Genomic DNA, 25,129 nt, shown 5'->3' on the forward strand with positions numbered 1-25,129 from the left:
CATTGGAACACTTTTCTTAAGTGTGAAAGATCAGGCTGAAATTGGCATTGAAGAGACTAATTACTCTCATTCTTCCACCTTCCTGACAGCTGTTTACTGCTGCGGAGCTTGTCCTGAGGTGCTGAGGAAGTCCCTTGCATCTTCACAGGCTGCTTTTGGCCGGAGGTATCAGCAACAGAACGTCAGCGTCTGCTTCTGATTTAGGCTGTGAATGACTTAATTGTCCTGTTATACTGGCAGAAAGCACTGTTAAAGGTGCAGGTGTGAGACCTGTGGTGCAAATCCCCCAAGACTTGTTCTGCTTTTCACTGCCCTTGTTCTCTCCCTGTGACTTCCTAACTTCCATGTGGATGCTACGATGACCGTGGTCTTATCTTAGGAAGGGCAACATGCTGCTGAAGGAAGACACTTCCCTTGTCTCATACACACTAGAAAGAGAGATCATGTCTCCTATCATAAAGACTGAGAGATTTCCAGGAACAAAATTGCCAAAAGTATTAAAATATATAGGGAAGAAGAATGATCAGCAGCAAGACCTTCCTGAGAGTGATGGGTACCTGCCATAGTATTTATTTAACTAGAGTATTGAGTCTGAGCCTGACCTCAGACCCCAAGCAGTAAATTGAAGGAAGCTGCTTTGAACCCTTCTGGTTCAATAATACCCACTTGTTATTCTCTGTAGGAATTTGGGGGGACTTGCAGGGGAGGTAGAGAGTTGCAGACAAGAAAGCTGTGAACATCTTCAATTTTCTATTTAAGCACACAATATTGAGTGATAAATAATTCATACATCTGCCAAACATTTGATTAAAAGAACCCAATTCCTTCCACATTTTTCAAAGTCTAAGAATTCCATTTTGTGTCTTTTATTTTAATCTGTCCTTTAACTCCTATCCAGATGCCCACTTGTCTGGTCTGTCAGCCTTGATTCCACTCACCCTGCTTCAGGCAGCCCAGTGCTTGTGCCGTTACTTTCTCATCACTTCTGCTGGCTTACAGGGGCTGAAGGAGTGGCCGTAAGTGGGGTGTAGTGATGCTGATAGAAACCACTCTCACCTGAGGTGAGGGGAGTGAAGGTGGTTTCTATATGTCTTTGGACTGTGCTTGGGAGATCAGCTCTGGTGGTGGCAATGGAGGCTTGGGGCTGTTCTCTGCCCTGCTGTATGGGAGCACTGCTGGCTCCTCATGAAGTGCAGTGGGTCATAAAAGATGGGAATGCAACTCCGACTCTGTACAGGGCATTTGTTAGGGGATAAATTTCAGATGTGTCTAAGATCCAGATCCTAAAATCAAAGACCTGTGCTGACCTCTGAAGCTTTCTCCCCATGGTGGAACGTAGTCCACTCCAGCAGCTGTTACAGAGATGCTGCCAGTGGCTGCAGGTGTTTTCCCAGTAGCTAGCACCACTCCTCCTTGGTCTGTGGATGCAAAGGATCCCTGATGCCCTTTCTGCCTTTGGTGGCATGCCGAGGGCAGGGATGTGCAGGAAGCGTGGTGGCTGAGTTGATGTCCAGTGCTACAGGCAGGCATTGCAGGATCAGCAATGTCACCTCGTCTTGCCCAGCTAGGGATGGTGTCTCCTTGTACTTTCAGCTACACCTGGGTGATAATGCCAATGCCAATTTGGCACTGGCTGTCAATTGCTGTTTGGCCAGTCCCCTGGCTCAGTGCTGCCCTTCACAAGTTTCTTGCAATAGCCTTGGCTAGGATATAATCTCATGTCTTTTATGGATTTTGCTTCCTACATGGGCCCCCTTGGCATTTTCTGGCAGATCATGATTGAACTCATTGCTTGTTTTTCACTTTCAATCTTTGTCAGATCTGGGCTTGTGGCAATGGGACATGTCCTTTTTTTTTTTATTGGTTGTTTGTTTTTGTGTTTACCCTCTTGGTTTTGTCTGCACTCAGCCCTTGAGAACTGATTCTTCTGCTGCCTCTGCTAATGATCCTGCTCTACCAGCCTTTGAGAACCTGAACAGATACGTTGTGTTTCCTTTCTCTTCTGCAGCAAATCAGTGGGTCCTAGCACACAGCTTTGCTATGCAAAGGAAAGAGTAGTTGTGCCCTGTCATCGCTGAGTGCTCAAGTGCTTTGTTTTGCTTTTTTGTTAGTACTTCAGGCAGTTAGTCAGGTTCACAGGAAAGAGTGCCTGGCCTGTGATTCCCTGAATCATCCTTTGGGATCAGCCTTCTCTCTCCCGTTGGATCAGAGATACGTGACGCTTGGCAGGGTGGCAGCAGCAGCAGTGTCCGCTACATGGGTTGTGCTCTATGCCAATGCATGTGTGTTACAGTAACGACAGCCCAGCTGTGCTGGTGCTGATGGGTGCTCCCCGAGCTGCTCTAGGCTCAGGCTTTAGCACTGCATTGAACTGGCAGAGGGATGTGGAGGCAGGGCCTGTTGGGGCTGTGTTGTTGCTCTGGTGTCAGAGGCTGCTGCTGCTGGAGCTGACTGGGGATTTGTGAGGTGGGGGAGACCTCCTCTCTGGGATGAGGGAGGGAAACACCTCTGACTGCTCTCTTCGGAACCTATGCTAGGTGTTGTGTGCGTGACTGCAGCAAGCAGGATCCCGCGGGGAGCGGTGGGAAGGTCCAGGGAGTGGGGTGACTGGTGGGGGTTAGCAGAGCTGCGTGTAACAGATGGGCAGTGCAAGCACTTGCAGTACCCGTGCTGAATGGGGCACAGGGAGCACCTGGTGTGCTCTAGGGCTTTGGGGGCAGTGGCTGCCGTTCCCAGGGTCAGGCAGTTTCTAGGCTCTGGATGTGGACAGCAATACTCTCTGGGTGCTATGGTTTCTCCCATCCAACCTGCCTCCTTGGCAGCCAGAGGCAGAGCTTTTGCCTGCTCAGCTGGGACAGCAATTTGTTTTGGAGACTGACCACTCTGCCTGGTTAGTCAGAGCTGGCTCCTTGCCCTTGGGAACTGGCGGGTGCAGCTTGCTCTGCTCAGTGCGGCAGCTGGGCTGCGGGTGCGTTGGGCGCAGAGCCGCTCCACACCTTCTTTTCATTCTTGGCTTAGAGGTGGTTTCTCTCAGGCCTGGGAAGAGCGAATTGTGTATGTAGTCAGGGCAAGAGGAAGTTGTCTGTGCTTTCTCCTCCTCTGAGTTTGTTTTTAAAGGCAAATTAAAAGCATTGTATTCACGTAGACAAGGCATGAAAATTCCGTTTTGGAAAAGAATCGCTGCAGAGCGAGACCGTTATGGCTGTAAAACCCTCTTCCCTAAGGCAGACTTTGAGATTTTCTTTGTAATTAAAATTTCTTTGAAACTTGGACCGAAGAAGATGTAGAGGAAATAATCTCCTGAACTTTGAAAAAAACTTTTTTTTTTTCCCAAAGACTGCATGCATGAGAGCAAGCATTTAACAAATACTGTTCCTCCCAGTGTGTCTGATAGCAGAAAGTGACTGAGCATGAGAAGTCAAAAGGTCATGAATAGGTCCTGCTCTGACAGTTGCTGCGCCATTTTATTGGAATTTCAAAAGGCAGCATCAGAGGGGACAATAATTAAACTTAAAGCAACTTAAAAAGAAGGGAGAAAATGGGTGTTTAGTCATACGGTCCTGAGCATTGTGTAAGTAGAAATTCCTCTGGAAAAAGAGCTTTACCTGAAGTGTGTGCAAGTTCACCTGGGAAGAAAAGCAGAGGAAGAAGTCCCCTGGGAGAATAATTCCAAGGAAACAGAAGGAGGAAGCCAAGAGATTTACTTCAAGAACAAGCACGGCTAAATTTTCACTAAGTATAATGGGCTTTCTTCCCTGTTGTCAAAGCTGTGGCTGGGGTGACATTATATCATTATCTGCCTGTTTCATGTGCTCTGGATCAGGACAGAAGACTTGCTGAAAGGCAGCTTGCTATCAAACATTGCTTTGCAAAGTCTGGACCTGCACTTGGGATAAGTTTATCTGGTAGCTGTGGTTACAAAGGCCTTTCGCTGTGTAAGCAAAAATAAAAGTAATTTAAATATCCTCTTTCAAAAGCCTCTACAGTTACAGTTTTGAATCTCTTGGCCACTTATCTTCAGCATTTTTACTCACAGTGCCATTCAGATCAATATCTCCAGCCATTTCTATATTACTTGATTGGTAAATGTGTTGAGATTATGGAAAGGGCACCGAATTAGAGTGTGCCTTGTGCATGAATTTCAGCAGAGGGGATGCTGTGAGGGGGGGTTCCAGAGCTTGCAGTGGTGGCAACCTGTCTAGCCTGCAGTTGCTCTCCCTGGTACCACATTATTCAGACAGGATGTCCAGCTTTGTTTCACCAAAGTATTGGACCTTAAGTGCTGTGTCACTGATGGAATCTGCTATGGAATGGGAACTTGCAGTGCAGTGGCTATGATCGTAACTGCTCTTGATGTGAGTGGGCATTCTGCACCTTTTCTGTCGCTAGTGTTGATGTCACTTATGGAATTTGTGAGGCAAAATGATGTATTCCAGCCAAAAACACTTATTTATGGTGGCTGTAATGGTGCAGAGGGGATGGTGGTGATGTTGGTCCATAGTATATTAAATCTGCAGAGCTGATAGGGCTGAAAATCCGTAAATCTGTAAATCTCCAAATCTGTAGGGCTGAAGCTGACGGGTGTTGTGACTATTCTGTTGTCCAGCCCAAAGGGGTACTTTTAAAATGCCTCTCGGATGCTAAGAAGGAGCTGTGGGAAGATAAGGGCACATAGATGGGTGCTTGGGCATGGTGCAGTGGTCCACAGTGGGTGTGGTACTGAGGTGCATTGTTATCAGAGGCAGTGTGGGGGATGTCGGGCACTTGTATACATTTTTGATGTGTGCCCATGTGGCCTGCTCTGGAGTTGACAGCATCACATGTCTGGCAAGACTGCCTCCTCCCTCTTCTCTGGATTTTGAAGAGAAGTTCATAAAAGTTTTTTTTAAAAAAAAAAAAACTCATCTTGTCTTACAATATCCAGTACAGAAAGTGAGCTCCAGAGAGCCCAAGTTCATGTCTTAGCCCTAGGCCTGGAGATTATGAACCATCTTAAAGCTTTGTAGCAGCCTTGCCGTGCTTGTATTGCCTCCATGCATCAGATAGTGGAAGTATGCACTAGCCAGCCTGTTCCTTTTCCCAGGAAAGGGAGCATTAAGTGGATTTGAATCCTGTTTAACAGGAGGAGGCACAGTTACACGCTGTGTGCTGCACTGCAGGCAGTGTGAGAAAAAAAATTGCTGGTAAAGTAATGGCAGGCTTTTTGCTGTCCCGTATCCCAGAGAATTGTCTGAGGCTGGACTGGCATGCCACCCATGCTCAAGGTGTGAGGCAGGTGGGGCTCCGTGTGGCCAGGGATGCTGACTCTGAGCTGGCACTAGTGTGGGCCCCAGAGCTGTTGTGCTTATGTTTGCAGGAGGCCTCAGCTCTTCCCTCGTGGCTGAAACAGCTGGTGAGTGTGTGTGGTGCTGGGCTCCCTGCTCTCTGCCGTCGTTGCTGTGTGCAGGAGATGGCAGAGCTGCCCTTCAGGCTGGCCTGCTGAGCTCCTGGGTAAATGCACATTTGATTCAGGAGGTGTTGGGCAGAGAATGGAGAGGTCTGCTTGGTACTGGAGGTCTGCCCCCCTCTTTGGAGGGGGTTTCCAGCTGGGCTTATGTACTTGGGAAAGAAGCTGTCAGTGTGAAGCTGTACTCTTCTTGCCACTCCAATGCTGATGCACGTCTGGCTGGTTGCTGGGGAGCCTAGCAGGAACTTTTGTCTCTCTGACTCCTGTCCTGGGTTGTCTGCAAAGGTGCTGTAGTCCTGCCTGCTGGAAGCATCACTGTGAACTGCTGGCAAGGCTGCGTTTGTGCTCTACATCTATCTCCATCCTTCTCCTTGTGTCTTCCCATGCTCTTCTATCCACTTTCCCTGTGTGGCAGCTATACTTAGTGCCAAAGCTGATGGAGCAGTGCTAGACCAATGTGGCTTCCTCGTGACTACCGAGGTACTAGCTCCAGACTAACAAGACTGGGATGCAGGAATGCTGCAGCTCTTCCCCAGTGCCTTTGTCCTTGCCTGCTCTGCCCTTTGGAAGCCAGTGGGGAGCAGAGCATGAGGAGATGTTGGCAGCATGAGAGTCCACAGGCTCCCAGTCTCCAGCAGTGAGGTTGGGTGTCCACATGCCTGTGCTAGAAGCAGCAGCCAGCCATCCTGCAGGCTGTTCCTGCGGTGCTGTGGTTTGCCCCTTCAGTGTTTGTGGGCTCGCTGGAGCTGGGTAGCTGATGCCCTGTTTGAATGAGTCCAGCCCCTGGCTAACCGAGCCTTGAAGGCCATGTCTGTGCTCCAGGGGACTGGGGCTGAGCTGTCGTTTCTGACCAGCCACCTTCCTGCCGTAGCCATTGCTTCCTCATGTCCACTGGAGCAGGCCTGGCACTGTCACAGGCAGGTGATGCTCTGCCACAGGGCGTTGCGGAGCTGAGTGCCTCCAGGCATGCAAAAGCTCTCCTGCCTTGCTGCATCCTTCAGAGCTGATGGTGGGCTCTGTGTTTTCTGATGATTGTAAGGGCTTGTCTCAGGAACGATGCTGGTGTGTCAGACCTTTCAACATGGCTGCAGGCATGGGGAGTGCTGTGAGCTCCCAGGGCACTAAGTGGCTTCTGGCCAGAATGGCAGGCTCTGGGCTAGTGTAGCACCACTCCCCCAGCTCTGGGACTGCAGCCGTGTTGAGCAATGTTACAGCACACTGCAGGGCTGTGATGCATCAGGCAGTGCTGCTTTCATCTGCTATTGCCTGCCAGTGTCTTCCCCTTCCCCTGCCTTCTTTCCCCTGCATCAGGCTGCATTTGTAAAATGAAATAAATATTGACACGGACGGGATGCTATTCAATTTGTCCTGATCACTGGGCTGCGGTGAGTTCTGACAGTGCAGAGTGTAAAACATAAGCTCAGGATGTAATTTCTACTGTCAACATGATGTACAGTACGACTGTGCCAAATACACACCGACAAACTGCACAAGCTCTTGCGGGGAGGAGAGGGGGAGCTGTGCTGATAATTGGGAAGCGGGGATGACAGAGCAGCAGCAGCAGGAGGGAGGGCATCTCAGGGTGGTGCGAGAGCCTAGTGCTTTGCTGCGTGCATGAAAGCCTGCCTGGCACAGCAAGAGCCCAGGCGTGCGGCCATGTGGGTGCATGTGTGCTGTGCACCTGCAGCTGTGGGCTGCTGTCTGCTCAGGATGCTGTGCTGGGGGCTGAGTCTGGCTGCAGCAGCTCCCACTTAGTTATTTATGGCTCTGCTGCTCACGTGTGGCAGCGAGAAGTGGCACTTCCAGCTGTTGGTGAACGTTCTTGAATAGTGTGAGGAAATAAATGCTGTGCTCAGAACTTTCTGTGGTGCTGTGGGGGTACCTTGAATCCTGCTGCAACAAATACACAAGCAGGGCTTGGGGATCTGGGTTCTTTGCCTCTGGAAGAGCTCTGTGATGTGCCAGTCAGAAAGAAAGGTGTGCATGCTGAAAAGTGACTCAACGCTGACCCTAGCTGTGACTGAAGCTTTGACAGAAGAGAAATAGGCTGAGAATTTATGGGTGGAGAAGAATCTAGTTTGTGGCATTGAGCCTAGCCAGAGATGTGTCTCTGTGTCTGTTTCTAGGTGGCTCTGAGTATCAAGATCTGGAGCGTGCATTGGGCTGGGTAGAATCTGGGACCCAAGTACTTGGCAGGTGCATTGAGAGAGACTGGGATGCGCCGTGTCTGTCGCAACCCATAGGAAGAGCCTGCAAACAGCTCAGCTGAATGTAGCTGAACTTCGGCAATATGAGACAGCCCCTAGCAAACCACATTAGCTCAGGCATAGCAGTAAGATGAGAAATCTGTTAAATGTAACAAGCAGCATAATGGCTGGGACTCAAAACACAAGGTTGTGGTTCCCACAGCAACGGCAGCCCAGCCCATGCGCGCTCAGCGGGATGCTCCTCTCCATGGCAGTCGCAGCTCGGCAGAGTGCTGAGATGCAACAGGGCTGAGCAAGTTGCCTTGGGAACTGTGGGCCAGCTCCTCCGCCAACTGGGGAGTGGCCCCGCTGGAGCTGTGCTCGCCTACTGCGGCGCCTTTTGCCCTTGCGTACGCTTCTCTGCTTTGCTTTAGTGTGTGCATTCAAATTGCTGCTTTTACTGGTTTATTGACAGTGTTTTGGATTTAGTTGCTTCCATTTATGCGTTGTAACTCTGGTGAGGCTGAAAGAAAATGCACGGTGGCAGTGCAATGCCATCCCTGCACGCATACAGGGCTAGTCTCTGTTGTATGGCTCGGGTAGTCAGGTCACGGTGTGGAATGGCGTGGTGAGAGGAACAGGGGTGGCTCCTACCGCCCTCACTGAGCCAGCGTTGGTGCTGCCTGCTGGCTAATGTTACTTATCATGCCTGCACTTCACCGTTGTGCTGGCTTTCCTTCAGCTTTGCCGCAGGCTCAGGAGGTCTTCAGTAATTGCAGAACTGTTCTGTCTGGTAGTGGGTGGCATTGCTGCCCTGTAAGGCTTCTGACAGGGCTTTATGGAGCAGCCTGGATGGCAAGGAAAGAGAGGGCCTCACGGCAGGCAGCAGGAGATGTCTACAGCTGGTGACTGCTTCTCCCTAAGGCTCTGCTTATGTAGTAGACCTTGAGGACATGGACAAATGGGCTATTTGTTAAGTTCTGTTTCTGGCATCTGCATTTATCAGGTACAATGTACTTGTACAGGGACTTTGGACACATCTGGAAGCACTGCCTGCAAAAGTACTGCGGAGTAGCAGGGGCAGAGATGCTGGGTAGGGGGTTCTTCCCAAACTTATTGTATGCCCTGGATGCTGGCTTGAAGCTCTTGCTCTGGCACGACTTGTGCTATTCAGTTTATTGACATCTCTCACTATCTGGGGAACTCACTCTAAAATAGCTATAAATTTCCCAGATGTGAGAAATTGGAGAGAGACTGTTTGTGGCAGCGATGCTCTGTATCTTGTTTTATGTATCTTCTATATATCCATGCAAGAATGATTAAACAGTTTTGTATGTGTCCTGTTATTGTCAATGTGAATCTCCTGCTCTGACGTGTGATGCAGGTGGGGCAGCTCTAGAGTAGGGACTTTTGCATCTGTGTTTGATACATGAAAGGTGCAGTTGCTTTACCCTAACACACTTATAACAGTGGGAAGGAACAAGCCAGTCCATCTGTATACAAGTCATCCTACTCCCCTATATGTAGTCTGCCATGTTAAATATTTTCTCATGTTTGATTATAGGGATTTTTGCCCCTGTATTGGCAAGTGTAACTGGCCCTTCTGGAGCAGTGGCAAGAATTGCTCCTGCGTGGGGAGGCCTGACTGCAAGAGGGAGCTTTGCCGTTGCCAACAACCTTATGTAGTTGGTATGAAGATGTCTTAATAAGAAACTGCCCATCAGGGGAGAGGGGTGGGAAGGAATGTTAGTACTTCTGCACCATGATTCCTAACAAAGAAATACACTGGAGACTCTGTGCTCCTTGAAGCATGAAGCACACAGGGCTTGCATGTGTGAGATATGCGCATGTGTGCACAGAATACAGCATGCGTATGTTGAGGGAGAACTGGCATGTGTCCACCCAAACAAGGCACAAATATGGACAAAAAGGAGTGACTGTGTACATGAGTGCTCTCAGCTGTGCATGTGATGAAGTATGAGTGTGAGCCCTTGTGTGTGAATATATCTGTGCGCGTTGCATGACACACTACATGTGAGCCATTGATAGGCAGTACTGAATGGTGTCAGGCACTTCCTCAGGTCAAATGCCCTGTGCTTCTCAGTGTTTGCCCAGACAAGGAAATGCAGAACGAGTAGTGCAGCTTGTTGGATGCTTTGAGAATTTGCCCTGTAGCTGCGGTCACAACAGGGGAATGGCAAGTGCAAGGAAGGGCTAAGGCAATATTTGCTAGTTTTCCCTGCTCTGAACTGCTAGGGCTGTTTAGAGTCATGCAGGGGGCTGCGCAGAGCATGGTCCAGGCAGCTGCCCAGTTGCCCTTCTCTAGGGAGCAGACGCCTATCTACTGCCTCGTGCACATGGTCCAGGATAGTCCCTCCTCTTTTCCCTCTGCTATTTAGAGTAAGAGATGACAGGAGAGTCTCTGCAAAAGTAGTGAAGGTGCGCATGCTTCACGAGCAATTCTGGCTGTGGCTGGTGTTGCAGAGCTCTGGTGGAATCTCAGGAACCTCAGGGTGTTGGTAGAGGGAGAGACGGATGCTGTATACCTATCCCCCTCTCCCCATTGAGCTTCCAGTGAGCTTAGTTGCTTGTCGAATGCAGTTTACCCTTGGCCCCAGGTCTCATGTCACTATCCTTGGTATCTCAAGTGTGGCTTGAAACTTACTGTAGAACCCTTTCTTAAAAAATGTTTTCTTTACTGTCAGCCAGGTGGTGAGCCCTTGAACAGGTGCTTTTCTCCTAGCCTGCAGGTGCAGAAGTGAGGTGTCAGGAACACGAGACTGGTGGAGGGGGCAGGACAGCCAGCACGTCCCACCATCAGGTGCTGGCATCCCTCAGAGCAAGCTGTGCCTTTGCACGCAGCCCTGGTGAGCTCTGGCTCTGTGCAGCAGCAGCAGCGGTGAGGCCTGGCTGGCAGGAGAGCTCGTGCCTCCTTGGCGAACGGGGCAGCATGGTGAGAGGCACTCTCGGAGCTGGACCTTCTTGGTCCCTGCTGGAGCAAGCATCTGCAGCAATGAGAGATCTGCTGCTTGCTCCCCACACCCACCCCCGCCTGTCGGCCCTGCAGGCCCGGCAGGGATTGCAGGGCCAGGCACTGCTGTGGGGCACCTGGGAGGTTTGTTTTTTTGGGGGGAAGGGGTACTGACTGAGGGTGCAGGGGCAGTGGGGGGGGCACAGAGCCCTGCTCTCGTACCAGCACTGACACCTTGGCATTTTCCAGGCTCCTGGGGATGTTGCTGGCTGCCCTTCGCCTCCCTGTGTGAGCTGGCAGAGGATGGAAGCGACTGGCATCAGCTGGGCCAAGGACCCTTCACCAGGTGCTGGGATGTCACCCCCCTGAAGACGGGAATTACAAATGGGCTCGTGAGCAGAGCGCACAGCACAGGTCCCTGTGCTGCTGGACCCCTCAGGCCACCACAGCACAGGCAGAGGCTGGCCACAGCAGCTCGTCCTCTTAACTCCTCTGGGAAACCTTGTGTGGAAAAGCTGTCCCTTGCGCCCGGTGGATTCTGGTCCTGGGCAGCTGTGCCCCATGCACGGCTGTGGAGCTGCCTGCCTGTGGCGGGGCAGGCGGCAAGCTGCAAGTGACCCCGCTCCCTGGAAAGGCCGCCGGCAGCTGAGCTCGGAGCTGTGCAGCCCTGTCCCTGGGGACAAATGCCAGCTGCCAGACTCTTCTCTGGAGACCCAGGAGCAGCTTGTGAGGCAACAGCATTGACTGTTCTCATGCTAGCAGTGGGTGGTCTGGAACGCCTGCAGTTGCAGATGTGACTCTAGCCCGCTGGGATGGGAGGGCTCCAGCTGCAGGACATGGCATGCAGCAGGGATGGGGATGCTCTGCAGTGACTGGTGAGCCCAATGCTGCTGGTGTGGACTTTCCTCCTACTCTTCCCCTAAGGATGCCAGTTGCCTGTCCAAAAGCCTCCTAGAGTGCAATGGCAAAGGGTCTGCAGGGCTTCTCGTGGACCATGCTGCTGCTGCTCTGTGCCATCCAGGAGCTGGGGGCCTGGGCTGTGCACACTGCAGCAGAGGGTCCTGGCCTGGGGCAGCCAGGGGACCCCGCACTGCTGGTCAGCGGGCGAGTGAAGCGTGGCTGGGTCTGGAACCAGTTCTTTGTGGTGGAGGAGTACACAGGCACGGAGCCACTGTACGTGGGGAAGGTAAGGTAACCCTATGCATCCCGGGGGCTGATGAAGCCTGTGCAGAGCAGGGCATGCTGGCAGCATGGTTGAACCTGGTGGGGGTGAGGGGCCCTGCCTGAAGGCTGCTCACAGAGGCAGTACCCTAAGGACTGGGTTTGTAGGAGCTCGTGGTGTGCAGCGCTGGGTGTTGTGGGGGCAGTGGGGAAGGCTCAGCCCTGTCTCTGGGAAGGCAGACATGCAGACCGTGCTGGGCCGGTGCGATGGGCATCTGCTCACACTGCTCCATGCCTTGTCTGGGAGCTGAAGTGCTGCTGGAGCACCAGGAACTTCCCGCACTGGCAGTTGCTGCAATAAGCACAGCCTTGTCTTCCTGGAGTCGTTCAGTTCCCCATCCTGTAGTCCCTTCAGCATGGGGATGATGTGCTGTTTTTTGTGGTTTTTTTTTTGTGTGTGTTTTTTTGTTGTTTTTTTTTTTTTTCCCTTCATTCCTCCCTGAGGCTCCCTGCTGGTCCTGGAAGGACTGTGCTCTGTTGGACCTGCAGGCTGCAGCTGTTTCTGAGCTAACCATCTGAGCAGACTGGGGCTGGCAGAGCAGATGTCCCACTCTAGTTGTGGCGTGGAAACCCAGCTCCTGCATGTGGCCAGAGGGAGGTTGTTTCAGGATTGATGCATCTCAGGCTGGCCTGCACAACGCAGTGTGGAAGGTGCTTTGTCTAGATATGCAGGGCTTGGAGGGGCTATGAGGGCCAGCACTGGTGATAGAGCTTGCCAGGGGTCTGCCCATCAGGCCTGTGGGTGGGTGCTCCTTAGCACTGGCCAGGGGCTGCACCGTGCTGTCTTGCTGCCCTTGGGGCCGGTCTCACACTGGACTTTGCACAGGCGGTGGCACCGATGACCTTACCTAGGGAGGTGCTGGGAATGTTCAGGCTTGTAATCATCCTGCTCCGCTGTGAGAAGGTGTGATAGCAGGCACTGAGCGTTCTGGTCTCCCCACCTGGAAAAGACCTGGTTGTCCCTCACCTCTCTGCAAGGGAGTGACTCTTCATGCTGTTCTGGCTCTTGCTGTTGCTATCACACCCTGCAGAGGGGCATGCTGGCAAACCCAAGGCAGCCTTTGCTGGCAGAATACAGTGCTGTGCAGGGCAGGACTGGATCTGTCATTGGGAGCTTGCTACTTGCCTAGAGTGTGACCTCCTGGGGCAGGGGGATGCTGGTTATGGACATGGCATCCTGAGGCTGGAGGAGTCAGGCTGAGAGACCTGGGTCTGTTCAGCCTTGAGAAAAGAAGACTGAGAGGGGATCTTATCAATGTTTACAAATATCTTAAGTGTGGGAGACAGAGGGATTTGGCCAACCTCTTTTCAGTGGTTTGTGGGGACAGGACAAGGGGCAGTGGCCAAAAAATGGATCACAGGAAGTTCCACACCAATATGAGAAAGAACTTCTTCCCGGTGAGGGTGACGGAGCACTGGTACAGGCTGCCCAGGGAGGCTGTGGAGTCTCCTCCTCTGGAGATATTCAAGGCCCGTCTGGACACCTACCTGGGCAGCCTGCTCTAAGGAACCTGCTTTTGCGGGGGGGTTGGACCCGGTGATCTCTGGAGGTCCCTTCCAGCCCCTACAATTCTGTGATTCTGTGAGCCGTTCACCTTGGGATTGCTGGGCTTTGTCCTTTTCTAGGAGTTGTGGAGAGGCTGCCATGTGGCTCTCGGGTGTTTGGAGGACGCCCTTTTTATACTGATGAAGGCAGCGCTAGCTGCTGGGACCAGCCCCAGGGGAGAGCTGCTCCTGTGGGGACACGGGCTCTCCCCAAAGGAAAATGCCCAAGAGCTCATGCAGCAGGGCTGTCTGATGGCCTCGACTGTCTGGTCGTGAGTCTGGAGTAGGCTTGAAAATGGGCTTCTTGGCTGTGGGCCAGGTGGAATTTCAGCAGTGATTTGTGTCCATTTCAGCAGACACTCGAAAGCCGCACTCCTCTGCCAGGACGCTCGATGCGGTTACAGTTAATTCACAGCTCCTCTGGGAGGTGACTCGAAGCATCAGGCCCTGTCAAACTCCAGAGGTAGCCTAGCAACAGCCTCATCTCCAAAATGAACCCAGGAACCTAAAACTAACCCATTTTACAGTCTCTTTCACATCATTCAACGCATCACCCGCCCCACTCAGAATAAAAACCAAGCTGCACCAAAAACAATTCCCTGTTGATATTGCTCCACAGAGCTGAAAGCAGCCTGGGCCAGGCTCTTTCTGTGCCTGGGAGAAGCTGTGGTGCCTGCCTGGGGAGGCTGGGAGCCCCCAGCCCTCTGGCTGAGCCAGCTGAGGAGCAGGGCTGAGTGCGGGAGCCTTGCAGACATGGCGCTGCGGCTCCCAGTGACGTGGCTGGGGCTTGCCCTCCATGGATGCCTCTTCCACACCTCCACGTGTTCTTCAAAGGGCCAATGCCGTTTCCATAAAATCTGGGTTCTCTAGTTAATCCTTCTTCTGAACTGTAATTTCCCCTGAGGCTACTGTCAGTTTGATGTGGATTTCTTTGTGTGTGTGTGTTTTTTTAATAGAATTATGGGGTCAGCACTAGTTACAAACTTCTGCATGTGGACAGATCTATTTTAGATAGAGGAGGGGATTAAAGGGAGAAAAAAGGAGATTTAATTAAGTTGCTAATATTTAAAGAAAATTGATGAACTCAGGCTTTATGAGTTGGAGCAAACAGAGTGCGCCTTTATTACGGGCTAGTTTTTGTTTGATTTTCTTTCTTTTCCAGCCCCAAAGTCATTTTTATTTGTGTATCTGTGCTTCCTGTTTAATCGCTTTTAATAAGGAATGTGCACCTCTGTTCACATTTAATTTTGTTTTAATTATTAGCAAGTAATTAATGGCTTCATAAAATTCTTGGGTTTAGCCCTTTAGGCTAAGGGAACTATTTCCTGTTTAACAAACTGAAGCACTCTGTTGTGGGCACTCTTGTCCTTGGGCAGAGGAGCTGAGCCATGGGGGAGGATTCCCTCTCAGAGAATGAGGCAAACAGGGGTGGGGATGCGGGGGGGGTTCCGGGCACGGCTGCCCCTGAGGTTCAGGGTCTGTGCTGCACCAGGGCTGCCCAGCTCTGCTCGCCTGTCCTGCTTGGTGGCGGCGTGGGAGCGTGGCGCTCTGTGAGCCCGGGCAGAAGTGAGCATCCCCGGGACGTGCTCTGGGCCTGCGCTCTGCGGCATCTCCCCCCAGATGCCTGTAGTCAGTTTTCCAGCCCTCCCCCATTAGTTGTTGTTTAGCCAAGCAGCACAGATTTAGCTCTTCTAATCTTCCCTTGTAAATCAATCTCTACAGCCCCCTGAGCCCAGGCTCCATTTTTCTTCCTTGCTTTCCAGTTTTCGTGGATGGTGGTGTCTGCTCCAAGCAGTCAGCAATGAGCAAATATGTAAAGAGGATGTGCTGAGAGCTCAGTGTGGTGCAGGGTGGTTGATCTCTGGCCTAATTATTAATCATGAGGCTGGTGTTCAGCAGGAAAATGCGGGTTTCTGTTACCTATATTGAACAGATCAGGCGCACCTTCTGTCTGAAAAGCTTGATCTCTGATGGAGTAATAGTGAATGTCGTGGAGATTATATCACGGAGGAGGCAGCATGCTCTCCAGCAGCCAGAGGGCTGGTGCAGGATCTCCAGGGCAGGATGCTCCTGCAGACCAGGGCAGACCATCCCTGTGGGCGCTTTGAGGGCCGCTGCCCTGGCAGGTCTGCACAGTGGTCCCAGATCATCACAGTGGTCCCAGGACACTGCTGGGCTCATGGCTGTAGACACTAGCTGAGCAAAGGCCCACATCCTGGGCAAACCTAGGGAGGTGTTTCAGCATGGGAAGTAATAGGAGAACAGTTGTATAAAATGCATTAAATTGTCTGATGTGTGGGCACCTCGCTCATGAAATAAATATATAAACTGTATCTAACAAGACAAATATAATGAAGGCATCGTAAAAAAAAAAAGGCATCTCTGGTATAAATTCTTGCTGGTAGAGCTGTATGTCTGAAAGGTGGATTATAGAACTGCAGTTTGGAAGATTGAATGGCCCATAAACATTTTCATATTTCATTAGCCGATTAATGGACAGCTTTTTTTTTTTTTTTTTGAGGGGGTGGGGAACTTTGCTGATTCTAAGCAGAAATTGCAGGTACCAAACGAAGACAGCTGATGAAACCTTTCGGGGGCCCTGTCCTGTTATGGATTGTCCCAATTAAGACCCGTGCTGCTCTCTGTCAAGATGCATTCTGCCTGTCCAGTTACTGTTAATAGATTTCTCATAAGTGGCTGGATTGTAAAAACCTCGTAACTCAGTTTAATGCCACCAATAAAATTACCTCTGGACGTCTGGCCTGGATTCCAGTCAGCTCCTAGTCCATGGGGAGCTGCTGTTTACCCTTTCTTTTCGTAATTCCAAACATTGTCTTAATTAGAAAATGAAGTGGAGATCGACTACAAAAGCACCTTTCCCAGGGTCTGTTTTTCATTCTGAATGCAGGCCTGATTTGCCTTGTTTCACTGCAGGCTTTGTCCAGGCTGGCTCTGGGTGTGATGCTCACAGGTAGGGGGGCCTGCCAGCACCAGTGCCTGGATGGTGAGTGTGGCTGTGGTCAAAGCAGTGGGCAAGGAGGGTGGGCTTTTGGGCAACTGGCCAGGTAGGTGGGGGGCTGATGCTGGTGCTGAGCTACCTTGATACCCCAGTCTGCTGTGCAGCATGGGAGAGGTGACCTCAGACACTGTCTCTGACCACAGGAAAGCCTCTTTTTTGAGGGCTATTGTTGAGTTGTCCTTCCCTTTGTCAGCATCTCTGAGCCTTGTTTTTGGGGGATGGGGGGGGGGGTTGTCACTTGGCATGTGGTGTGGTTGGGTACCAGCAGCATTTGTGATCTGCCAAGCTTATAGTGACAGAGGCAAGACTGATGTTGTGGTGTGTTTCCCCACCACCACGTGCATGGGCATCCATCGTGGTGCTCTGTGTGGTTCTCCAGTCCAGTGGTGGCAAAGCGAGTGGATGGGGTGTCGCACAGGGGCTGGGGGCACCTTGCGCAGGGGCTCCACAGCTGTGGGGCATGAGCATGGCCCCAGCCTGCTCCCACTCTCTCCCTCTTTCCCTGGCAGATCCATTCAGACTCGGATGAGGGGGACGGCTCCATCAAGTACACCATCTCCGGGGAGGGTGCAGGGACCATCTTCCTCATCGATGAGATCACAGGTGATATCCACGCCACCGAGCGCTTGGACCGGGAGCAGAAAACCTTCTACACGCTGCGGGCTCAGGCCCGTGACCGGCAGACAGACCAGTTGCTGGAGCCCGAGTCCGAGTTCATCATCAAGGTGCAGGACATCAACGACAGTGAGCCGCGCTTCCTGGAGGGGCCCTACATCGGCAGCGTGGCTGAGCTGTCCCCTGTTGGTAGGTCTCCTGGGCAGCAGGGGGGAGGGAAACCTGTGCCTCCCCTGTCAAGCCTTGAGCTTGCTGTACCCCACAAAACAGGCTGCAAATAGCATGGATTCCAGCAGAGACCAGAGCTGAGGAGCCAAGAGGGACAAATAAATAAGGTAGCTTAAGGAAAACAAGTGAATAAATCCTCTGAGCTGATTGCCAGCCTGTGGCTGTGCGCTCAGTCTCAGCCCTAAGCTGTGCCCTGGAGATGGATCAGGGAGGTGCCGGCTGCCCACTGTGCCTTTGCCCTGCCTTTGCTCAGCCCCTGGATCCTGGATGCTGTGGACAGGGGATGGGAATGAGCCCTTGCATGCCAAGGGGCCCACAGCTACCTGTGGTTTGCATTAACCTGAGTGCCTTCTCTCCTGCTCTGCCTGCCTGTGCCCTAGCCCCTCCTGCTGCACAATGCAGCTTTGCTGCTCACCCAGAGCCCCATGGCTGCCTGGCTCTTCCCTTGAGCATCCCTGTGCAGTGCTGCTGAGCCCTCTTGACTGATTTCTGGCTTTCCTCCAAGGGGCCAGGCATTGCTGAGATCAGGGAATTCATGCCCGATGTGATGGAAGAGTGGCTTCCTCTGTGCTACCGCTAGCCTGCCCTTCCCCCTGCTGCCAGATATCTTTAAGCCTGCTGATCGTCAGCCTGGATGGTGTGCCGAGCAGTAGCAGGCTGGGACAGGTGCTGTGAGGCTGCGCGAGTCCATCCCCCAGCGGCAGTGGTAGGGGCAGTGAGCTTTGCGCTCTCCTGAGCATTGAGAGGGATACAGGGAGGGGATGCTGTATCACTGCCCTTAGCCCCTGTGCTGGCCCACCAGTGGGTCCCCAGACTGCTGAGCAACACTGGGGGGGGTTGGGGAGGGGGGGACACTGCCCGGCCCCAGGATGTCACTCTATTCCCTGCCCTCATCAGGTTGTTATCCCCCATCGATGAGCCAGAATGCATAGCAGACGGTGTGTGCAGGCACGTGCTTCAGCAGGGAACTATAAATCACTGCTCTCTGAAGGCTGTGTCAAGGTAAAAGGCAGCCTGCAAAAGACTGACTGGCATCAAAGATAAGGCAGGTTGCCCAGCGTTGCCAGCAAGGGATGGACAGGGGAATGATGGTGGCAGGAAGGCAGCACGCAGCAGAGAGGAGAGCCCCTGGGGAGCAGAGCTGAGCTGTGCAAGGGGCTGGGCAGGTTGTGTGAGTTGCCAGGTGCTGCTGTATGCATGCAGGAAGATCCGGCCAAGGAGGTGTTCTGGAAGCTGAGCTCAGGGGATGCTGCTTGGGTCTGCACTGCCTCAGGACAGAGCTCTGGCTCTCCATGATTAATGTACAGTATATTGTGAGGCTGGCGCATGGCCTCCAGCAGCTACAGAAGTGCAGGAATTGCCCGCACCAGGAGTTGCTGTTGCCTGGGTTGCTGTTGGCGGATGGGAGAGCATACTCTCACGAGGCATCCCAAGCTCTCCATCCTCTTCCATTTACCTGCACAAATCCGCTCCTGAGTCAGATGGTGACCCCTTGAACTACAGCCATGTGCTCCTGGAGAAATGAAAGGCAGCATGTGGGCAGCAAAGCAGGAAGAAGCATCCTGTTCCCAAAGGGAAGAAAGAAATTAAATTAATCTATTTTGCTTGAACAACTTTTAAAAAGGAAGGAATTCTCGACTCTGAGTATTAGACAAGGATCCCAATTCTTTTAAAATCACTAACAATTATGGAGCTGCCTGATCACAGACTGATGTGAACAAGACATATCAAAGGAGACAGTTTCTATGCGAAATTGGAGATCAGAGCGAGAAAGAAACACGGTTTCACAACATGAAAGGAGGCAATTCCTGCAAATTAAAATACTCAGAAGTTAAAAGTAAAAAGAAGTGCTATGAACGGCGTGGGATGTGCTTCCAAGCTTCATGCTCAGAGAGGGGAGCTGGAGCCAAGAGCCTGCTTACCAGGCTGATGTCTCTCTGCCTGTGACAACCTTGGAGCTTTTTGTAGCCTGGCCAAACTGGGGAGTGTAAGGGCTGCTCTGCAGCAGCCTAGCCCTGGAGATGGCCCAGCTAAAAGGGCAGGAGAGCTTCACACAGCATCTTTAAATGGTGCTGCTGCACAGTCTGCAGTGTGAATGCAGAGCTGCAGCTGCTGCTACAAGTCCCCAGCTTCCTCCTGTTTTTCCTGCAGCTTATCAGTGCTTTACAAAGGAACAGGTAGCACAAGGGATGGGACAGGCATGTTCTGTGAATGTTCAGAGGCTGCTGTGCTGCTCTGCAGTGGCCCTGGTGCAGAGTATGAGGTACAGGACGCAGTGGGAGATGGGGCAGGTCATGGACCTGGGTGTGTGAATTTCAGGAAGGTGTGCAGATGCAAAACCTGGGATGATGCCTAGGGCTGGGGAGGTAAAGTTGCCTCCTTGCCACAGTGGGAGTATTCCTTTTGTGGTAGCAAGGCTTGCTGCAGCTGTGATTGTGGCTTTTTTTATAGTTGGTATTGGTAGTAACATTTGCTATCCCTGGGCTGGACAGATGATCTCCACTAGACCTGAGGGGTATTTTAATGAGAGTGAATGGGGAGCATGCCTTTACTGCCTTTCTGGATGTGGATGAATGCAGTCTCCTGCAGTGGCAGAGCAGGGCCAGGAGGTCTGGGAAGCTTGAGAACAGCTTGGGTTGACTTATATCAAGGTCAAAGCTTGGGGACCTGCTGGCAAGCATGTCTGGCCTCTGCTCCGTTTCCCCAGATCACCAGTGCTCCTGGTTCAACTGTGCTTTCTGCTGGGATGGCGCCAACCCAGGAAGCAGGGCTATGCTTCAGCTCAGAGGTTTGTAGGGAGCTGCTGTTCATTCCTCATCTCTGCTGCTCTGCCCAGCCTGAAAAGTGAAAGGTGTGACCCCCTTCTTCTTTGTGTCATGCTCCTGTCTTCCAGACCTCACTGGGGCTTGTGCCAGGGGGTGCCCAAGTGGGTGGTTTTTCCTCTCACTGGAGGCAGCAATCAACCGCAGCTTCCCACTCCTTGCCGGAAGCATAGTCCCAGCTCTCAGAGGTGGGTACCTTCCTGGAGCATAAAGAGGAGTAAAACAAATACGGTCAGATCCGCTCTGTGACAGCAGGAACAGATCAAAGGACATCATTTGCATAATGAAGGAGTACTAATTGGGAGGGAAAGTCATTTGATTTCCCACTGCCTAAGAGGGAATAATAAATAATGAGAGAATTGCACAAACTCTCGAACAGTAGCTGGGAGTGCTTCGCAAGACATCTGTCTTGTGCTCTGCACTGGGACCAGGGCAGCATAATTTGGTCTCCTCCGTGAACTCATCGACTCACTGTGAACTTCTGCTTGAGACGATAAGACTACCTCAAGGTGGAATCAAGGCCTCTTTGTTCCAGGACCTTGTCTTGACGGTGGCCAAAAGTGGATGCTTATGGGAAAGCATTGCTGTCATGGATCAAAAAATGGCAGGTGTAAGTTGGGTAGGATGATAAGACTAGAGTTTAGGATGTGTAAGGGCAGAGGTGGTATTTGGAGCTAACCCCAGCCCATGGAGCCAGGCTGAGCCTATGCTATGCTCCTGGAAAAGATGGTGGTGTTTTCTACACACACAGCACCAGCCTGAGGCTGGCATGGAGCTCCTGCACTTGGAGGAAACACATGCAAAATGGAAACTGACCCAACAGTCTCACTTAGGCTCCCCTGACATGGCATGGCAGGACCAGCTGCAAGGGCAGCTTTAAATGACTTATCTCCAGAAACCTCACCTGCTCTGGGGTTACTGGGTGTCAGAAGAGAGTATGCAGCTGTTCTGCAGGTGGCAGGACTCTGCCTCTTCCCTCAGAGGCTGTCACAGACACCGACCAGCACAGTGCCAGCTGAGGTGGCTGTCGGATGCTGCTGTCAGGGTGCAGAGGATACAGTCTGAGCTGGTGCTGTAGGAGGCTGTTCAGGAAGGGGAGAGGGCTCTGCCTGTCAGGCTGTGGGCTCTCCTCATGCAGTTCCCAAGGGAGCAGAGCACTGTCCTGCCCCCGGGCTGACAGCAGCGGCTGGAGGCGATGCACTGGGTCCACCTGGACAGAGGAAGGCAGGGGCTCATAGTGCTGCCTGCAAGCATTTCTGCTAACTCCCTCCATGTTCACCACTCGGTTGCTTTGGGCAGCTGCCACGTGTACATCGGAATTAGCCAAGTACAGTCCAGCTTTGGGACGGGACCTGAGCTGCAAATACTGTTGCAGTCCCATTGCTGTCCTGTCACCTCAAGAAGAAACCGTGGGCTGAGAGCTTGCAGGCTGCTGTGTCTGACACCTGAGGCTCGGCCTCTGCTTGGACACCCTAATGCTGATCACTCCAAAAGACCTGGGTTGAGCAGGTCTTGAAGGAGAAGACCTGCAGCTGCAGAGGAGGTAGGATGGACCCAGCCAACTCCCTGGGAACTGCAGGAGCTTCACCTTGTAACAGAAGATGCTAAAACTAGCTGAGTTCTGGACTCCCTTCCTGAGCTCCCTGGGATCTGCTTAACAGCTGTCTGGTGCACACAGGCATGAGCCCAAATCCAGAACACGCTGCCTCCTGCAAGACATCCCTGCTGCTTGTACAGGGTGGGTGTTGCAGCCCAGAGCTTGCTTTTGGGCAGTCTGGGGAGCATGCAGAGTCTGTAGTAGATGACATTCTAGGAAATGTGCATCCTTTCATTGGAACAGAACTCCTCCCTTGGTGCATTTTGCTCTCCTTATTTCTCTGTGTAGAACCAAGATTAGAGATGATTTGGCTGTGCAGACAGAAACTTGGGGTCAAGCCCTGGCTCCAGCACAAAGCTGGCTGAATGCAAAACTGATTATTGTGAAGAGAAATTGCTTAATCTCCACACTGGAAGCAGAGGAAAAGACTTTGTTTAACATGCAGCCAGAACACTTGCAGGCAGTCTGATGGGTTTTTCTTAACACAACGTGCTCAAAACACTTGTGTGCATCTGGCAGTGGCTGGGGCCGCAAGTGGGCACGAGCTGGGGTAGTGGGGCACTGCCCTGCCTGCTGGTCCTTGGTGAGAACACCCCTTTCCCTTCAGCACCTCGCTCCAGTCATGGTGCAAGCTCTGAGCCCTTTGATCTGCACACCTGAGCACCTGCTATACCCTCTCATCCGGTCAGCATGGGCTGAGCCCCTCAGGGAAACTGTGCCCCAAGAATTTGATGTGTTGGTTTACTCCCCAAGATGCCGTGCTTACTGCTTGGTGCCAACGGCTGGGTGCCTTGTCCCACAGGTTTCTCGGGCCAGAGACACCCCAAAGGCTGCTTCCTTTGTTGTATGTTTGAGGTGCTGTGCTACAGCCAAGGCTTGTCCTGAGGGGTGAGGGCTCTGCAGTGAATCCCCCTGGGCCAGGCTTGGCTTTCTACCAATCAGGGCATTCCTGAGACTGCCAGATGCTCATTTCTGCTCCAGTAATTTTTAAACTCCTCTGGTTTATTTTCTTCCATGATGTTCTCCTGGCTTGCTTCTGGGTTGCACCAGCCACTGCATGTTTTGGGACGAGGTGAAAGCTGTAAATCATACAGTTTATAGAATTGGAGCTGCCCCTTTTAGAGAATCCAGGCCCCTCAGATGGGAGTGCTGCCCTATGGCGTCAGTCCCAGGGTATGTGGGATGACATGGGCATGACAGTGTTCTTCTCAGGGACCTTTGTATTCTGCATGGCAAGATCTGCACAGGAAAGGTGATTGTGGCACGGAGAGGAGCATACGTGAGCTGTCACCTGGGCCTGGAGCCTGGCTGTATGTTTGTACCTGGGGAAGTGGCAGGTTCTGCCAGCTCACTTGGGGGTTCTTTGTGGGACCTCTTTACTCTTAGATATGTTTGGAGTCTGCCGTTCAACACTTACTTTAGATAAGTGTTTGGAGTGGCGTAAGAAGTGGTCTGGAGCCATCAGCAACCATCATGCAGGATGGCACCTGCCTGGATTGCTGAGGGGAGACTGCGGCGGGGGCTGGCAGCTTGGCCACTCAGCCCTGCCCCGGTGGGAAGAGGTCCCAGCCCGCACAGGGTGGCTGCGGTGGTGGGAGGCCTCCTGTGCTCAGTGTTTGTGCTTAACTAAATAAGTCGTACACTCTGTACCTGCTGTGGGCAGTGCTATGCTTGGAGAGCAGGGGTGGGAACCAGTGTCCTCCCTGGGTTGGTCCCCTTGGGAGGGAGCGGTCAGACCTTAGTGGTTAAACTGGAGCTTCAGACCTTTGTTCTTCAGTTCAGAAGAGAAGGGGAAGAAAGAAGCGGAAAAAGGGTAAGTGGGGGTTAAGAGAGGGTGCTGGAAAGTCACGCTCATAGATTCCCGATATCCTGTGAGTGACCTTGAGCAGGCTGCATTGCACCTTTGTGCCTTGATTTCTAGCCTGCCAAGTGGGGTTGATGTTACCTATCTGTCCAGTATCACTTGTCTGTTCATGAGATGCTGTGTAAGCAGGTAGGGAAGAGCACAGCCTTCATCACCTTCAGGGCTGCTGGCTTCAGCTCAAGGGCACCTTGATCCTGCTGCCTCTGAGCTGAGGGTGCCTTCCCGCAATGCTTCTCATGCTGCTTGGCTTCCCCTCACGCTGGACTGGAAAACACAGGTCCCAGACGTGGTGCTTGTGCTGCAGACTGGGCAAGCTGGACCTGCTGCCCTGTGGCTCCAGTGCTTGGGAGCGCCCAGCAGTGAGAGGTGCTCCCTTGAGCCAGGAGCCTTCTGTGCTGGTGCTGGAGAATAGAGAGCAGCCCACCTGCCTGTCATCTTCATGGCCTAGCTTAAAACACAGAAACGAAACCCACCTCTGGGTGGGCATGGATGCACCACAGATTCATTGAAGGCATCAAAGCATAAATAAGTCAACGCAAAGCAGCTTGTTATTGAAGACTGATTAGGGGGGTTCTCATGTTATCAGCAGAGTTTCAGCTCTGAGAAGATGGCCAGAGAGGATGAAAAGCAGCAATGATAACTGATTATTTTCTTCAGTAAAACCCTTTCCAGGATATCAGAAGTGAATTGGACTGGGGGGAGCATGTGCATCCCTGCTGCTCATGGCAGCTCTTTCCTTCGAGCAGCTGAGGGCTGTTCTCCCCATCCTGCCTCTCAACCCAGAGAGGTGACTGGTGCCAGTGCTTGTACTCCTGGGCAGGGATGTGCTCAGTCTGGTACTGGAGGTGGAACATGAGTAGCCTGTCCCTCACAGGTCTTTGGTCACACCATCTCCTTTCTCAGGGGTGTCTGTAGATAAGACTAGGCTTCTCCTTGTTCCTCCCTTTCGTTGCCTCTGAAGACCTTAGCTCTTTTGCTCCTGACCTAATTCTCATGTCCTGGTTCCTACTTTCGTCAAATTGAACATGATGTCAAAATAAAGCCATCACAGGGGCAGTTGGAGTGAAGTACCCAGTTTAATGAGGCAGGGTTGAAAAATCAATAACTTAATTGCAGACATTTGAAGGGCTTTTATTCAATTTATGGTCCTTCTGCCCTTCTACACATAGAGCATGAGGATGTGGTGCAGTGTCTGGTTCTGGTTCAGCAGACCCTCATGAGACCCTCATCTGCAGAGATGTGGCACTGCAGTGGGGACCAGGGCCTGGCCAGAAAGTTCCTCCGTGGGCTGGAGGTGACTGTGTTGCTCAGTACTGACAGAAAAGGGGAAGCTGTGGTGGTAACTTCTCATACCCAGCTCTTTCCCAGATGGACCAGCAGAGATGTCTTTTGGGAGAAAAGCTGCCAGGTGTTCAGATCAGTGATCTGGAGAGCACATCCTGCCCAGACAGCAGCCCTGAGGTGGTCCACGGTCCAGTCCTTCCTGCCACTCTGCAGGACAAAAGGGTCCTTTCTAGAAGGGTTCAGATTTCTGGATGTCAGTCTTTTGGGGGGAGGTGGTGCTGCCTTTGTGCACAGCTGTTCTGCTTGTTTTCATCAGAACGTGTGAGTGGTC

General features: G+C 52.2%; 1 protein-coding gene across 7 annotated transcripts in view; it reads left to right on the forward strand.

Annotated features, from left to right (window-relative positions):
* CDH22 (cadherin 22) overlaps positions 1–25,129 on the forward strand; it is an 80,667-nt gene that overhangs the window by 15,650 nt on the left and 39,888 nt on the right. For 4 of the 7 annotated variants that reach the window (XM_083801876.1, XM_083801879.1, XM_083801880.1 and 1 more), the window contains exons 2-3: positions 10,853–11,789; positions 16,898–17,192. In XM_083801876.1, coding sequence (XP_083658002.1) covers positions 11,565–11,789; positions 16,898–17,192 — 520 coding nt within the window. In that variant the 5' untranslated portion in view covers positions 10,853–11,564. Of the gene's footprint in view, positions 1–10,569; positions 10,586–10,852; positions 11,790–16,303; positions 16,374–16,897; positions 17,193–25,129 lie in introns of those variants that run through there. The other 3 variants (XM_083801877.1, XM_083801881.1, XM_083801875.1) reach the window with 3 other exon arrangements.

The sequence above is a fragment of the Anser anser genome (assembly GCF_964211835.1).
Source record: "Anser anser genome assembly, chromosome: 16".
In the NCBI taxonomy this organism is placed as follows: Eukaryota; Metazoa; Chordata; class Aves; order Anseriformes; family Anatidae; genus Anser; species Anser anser.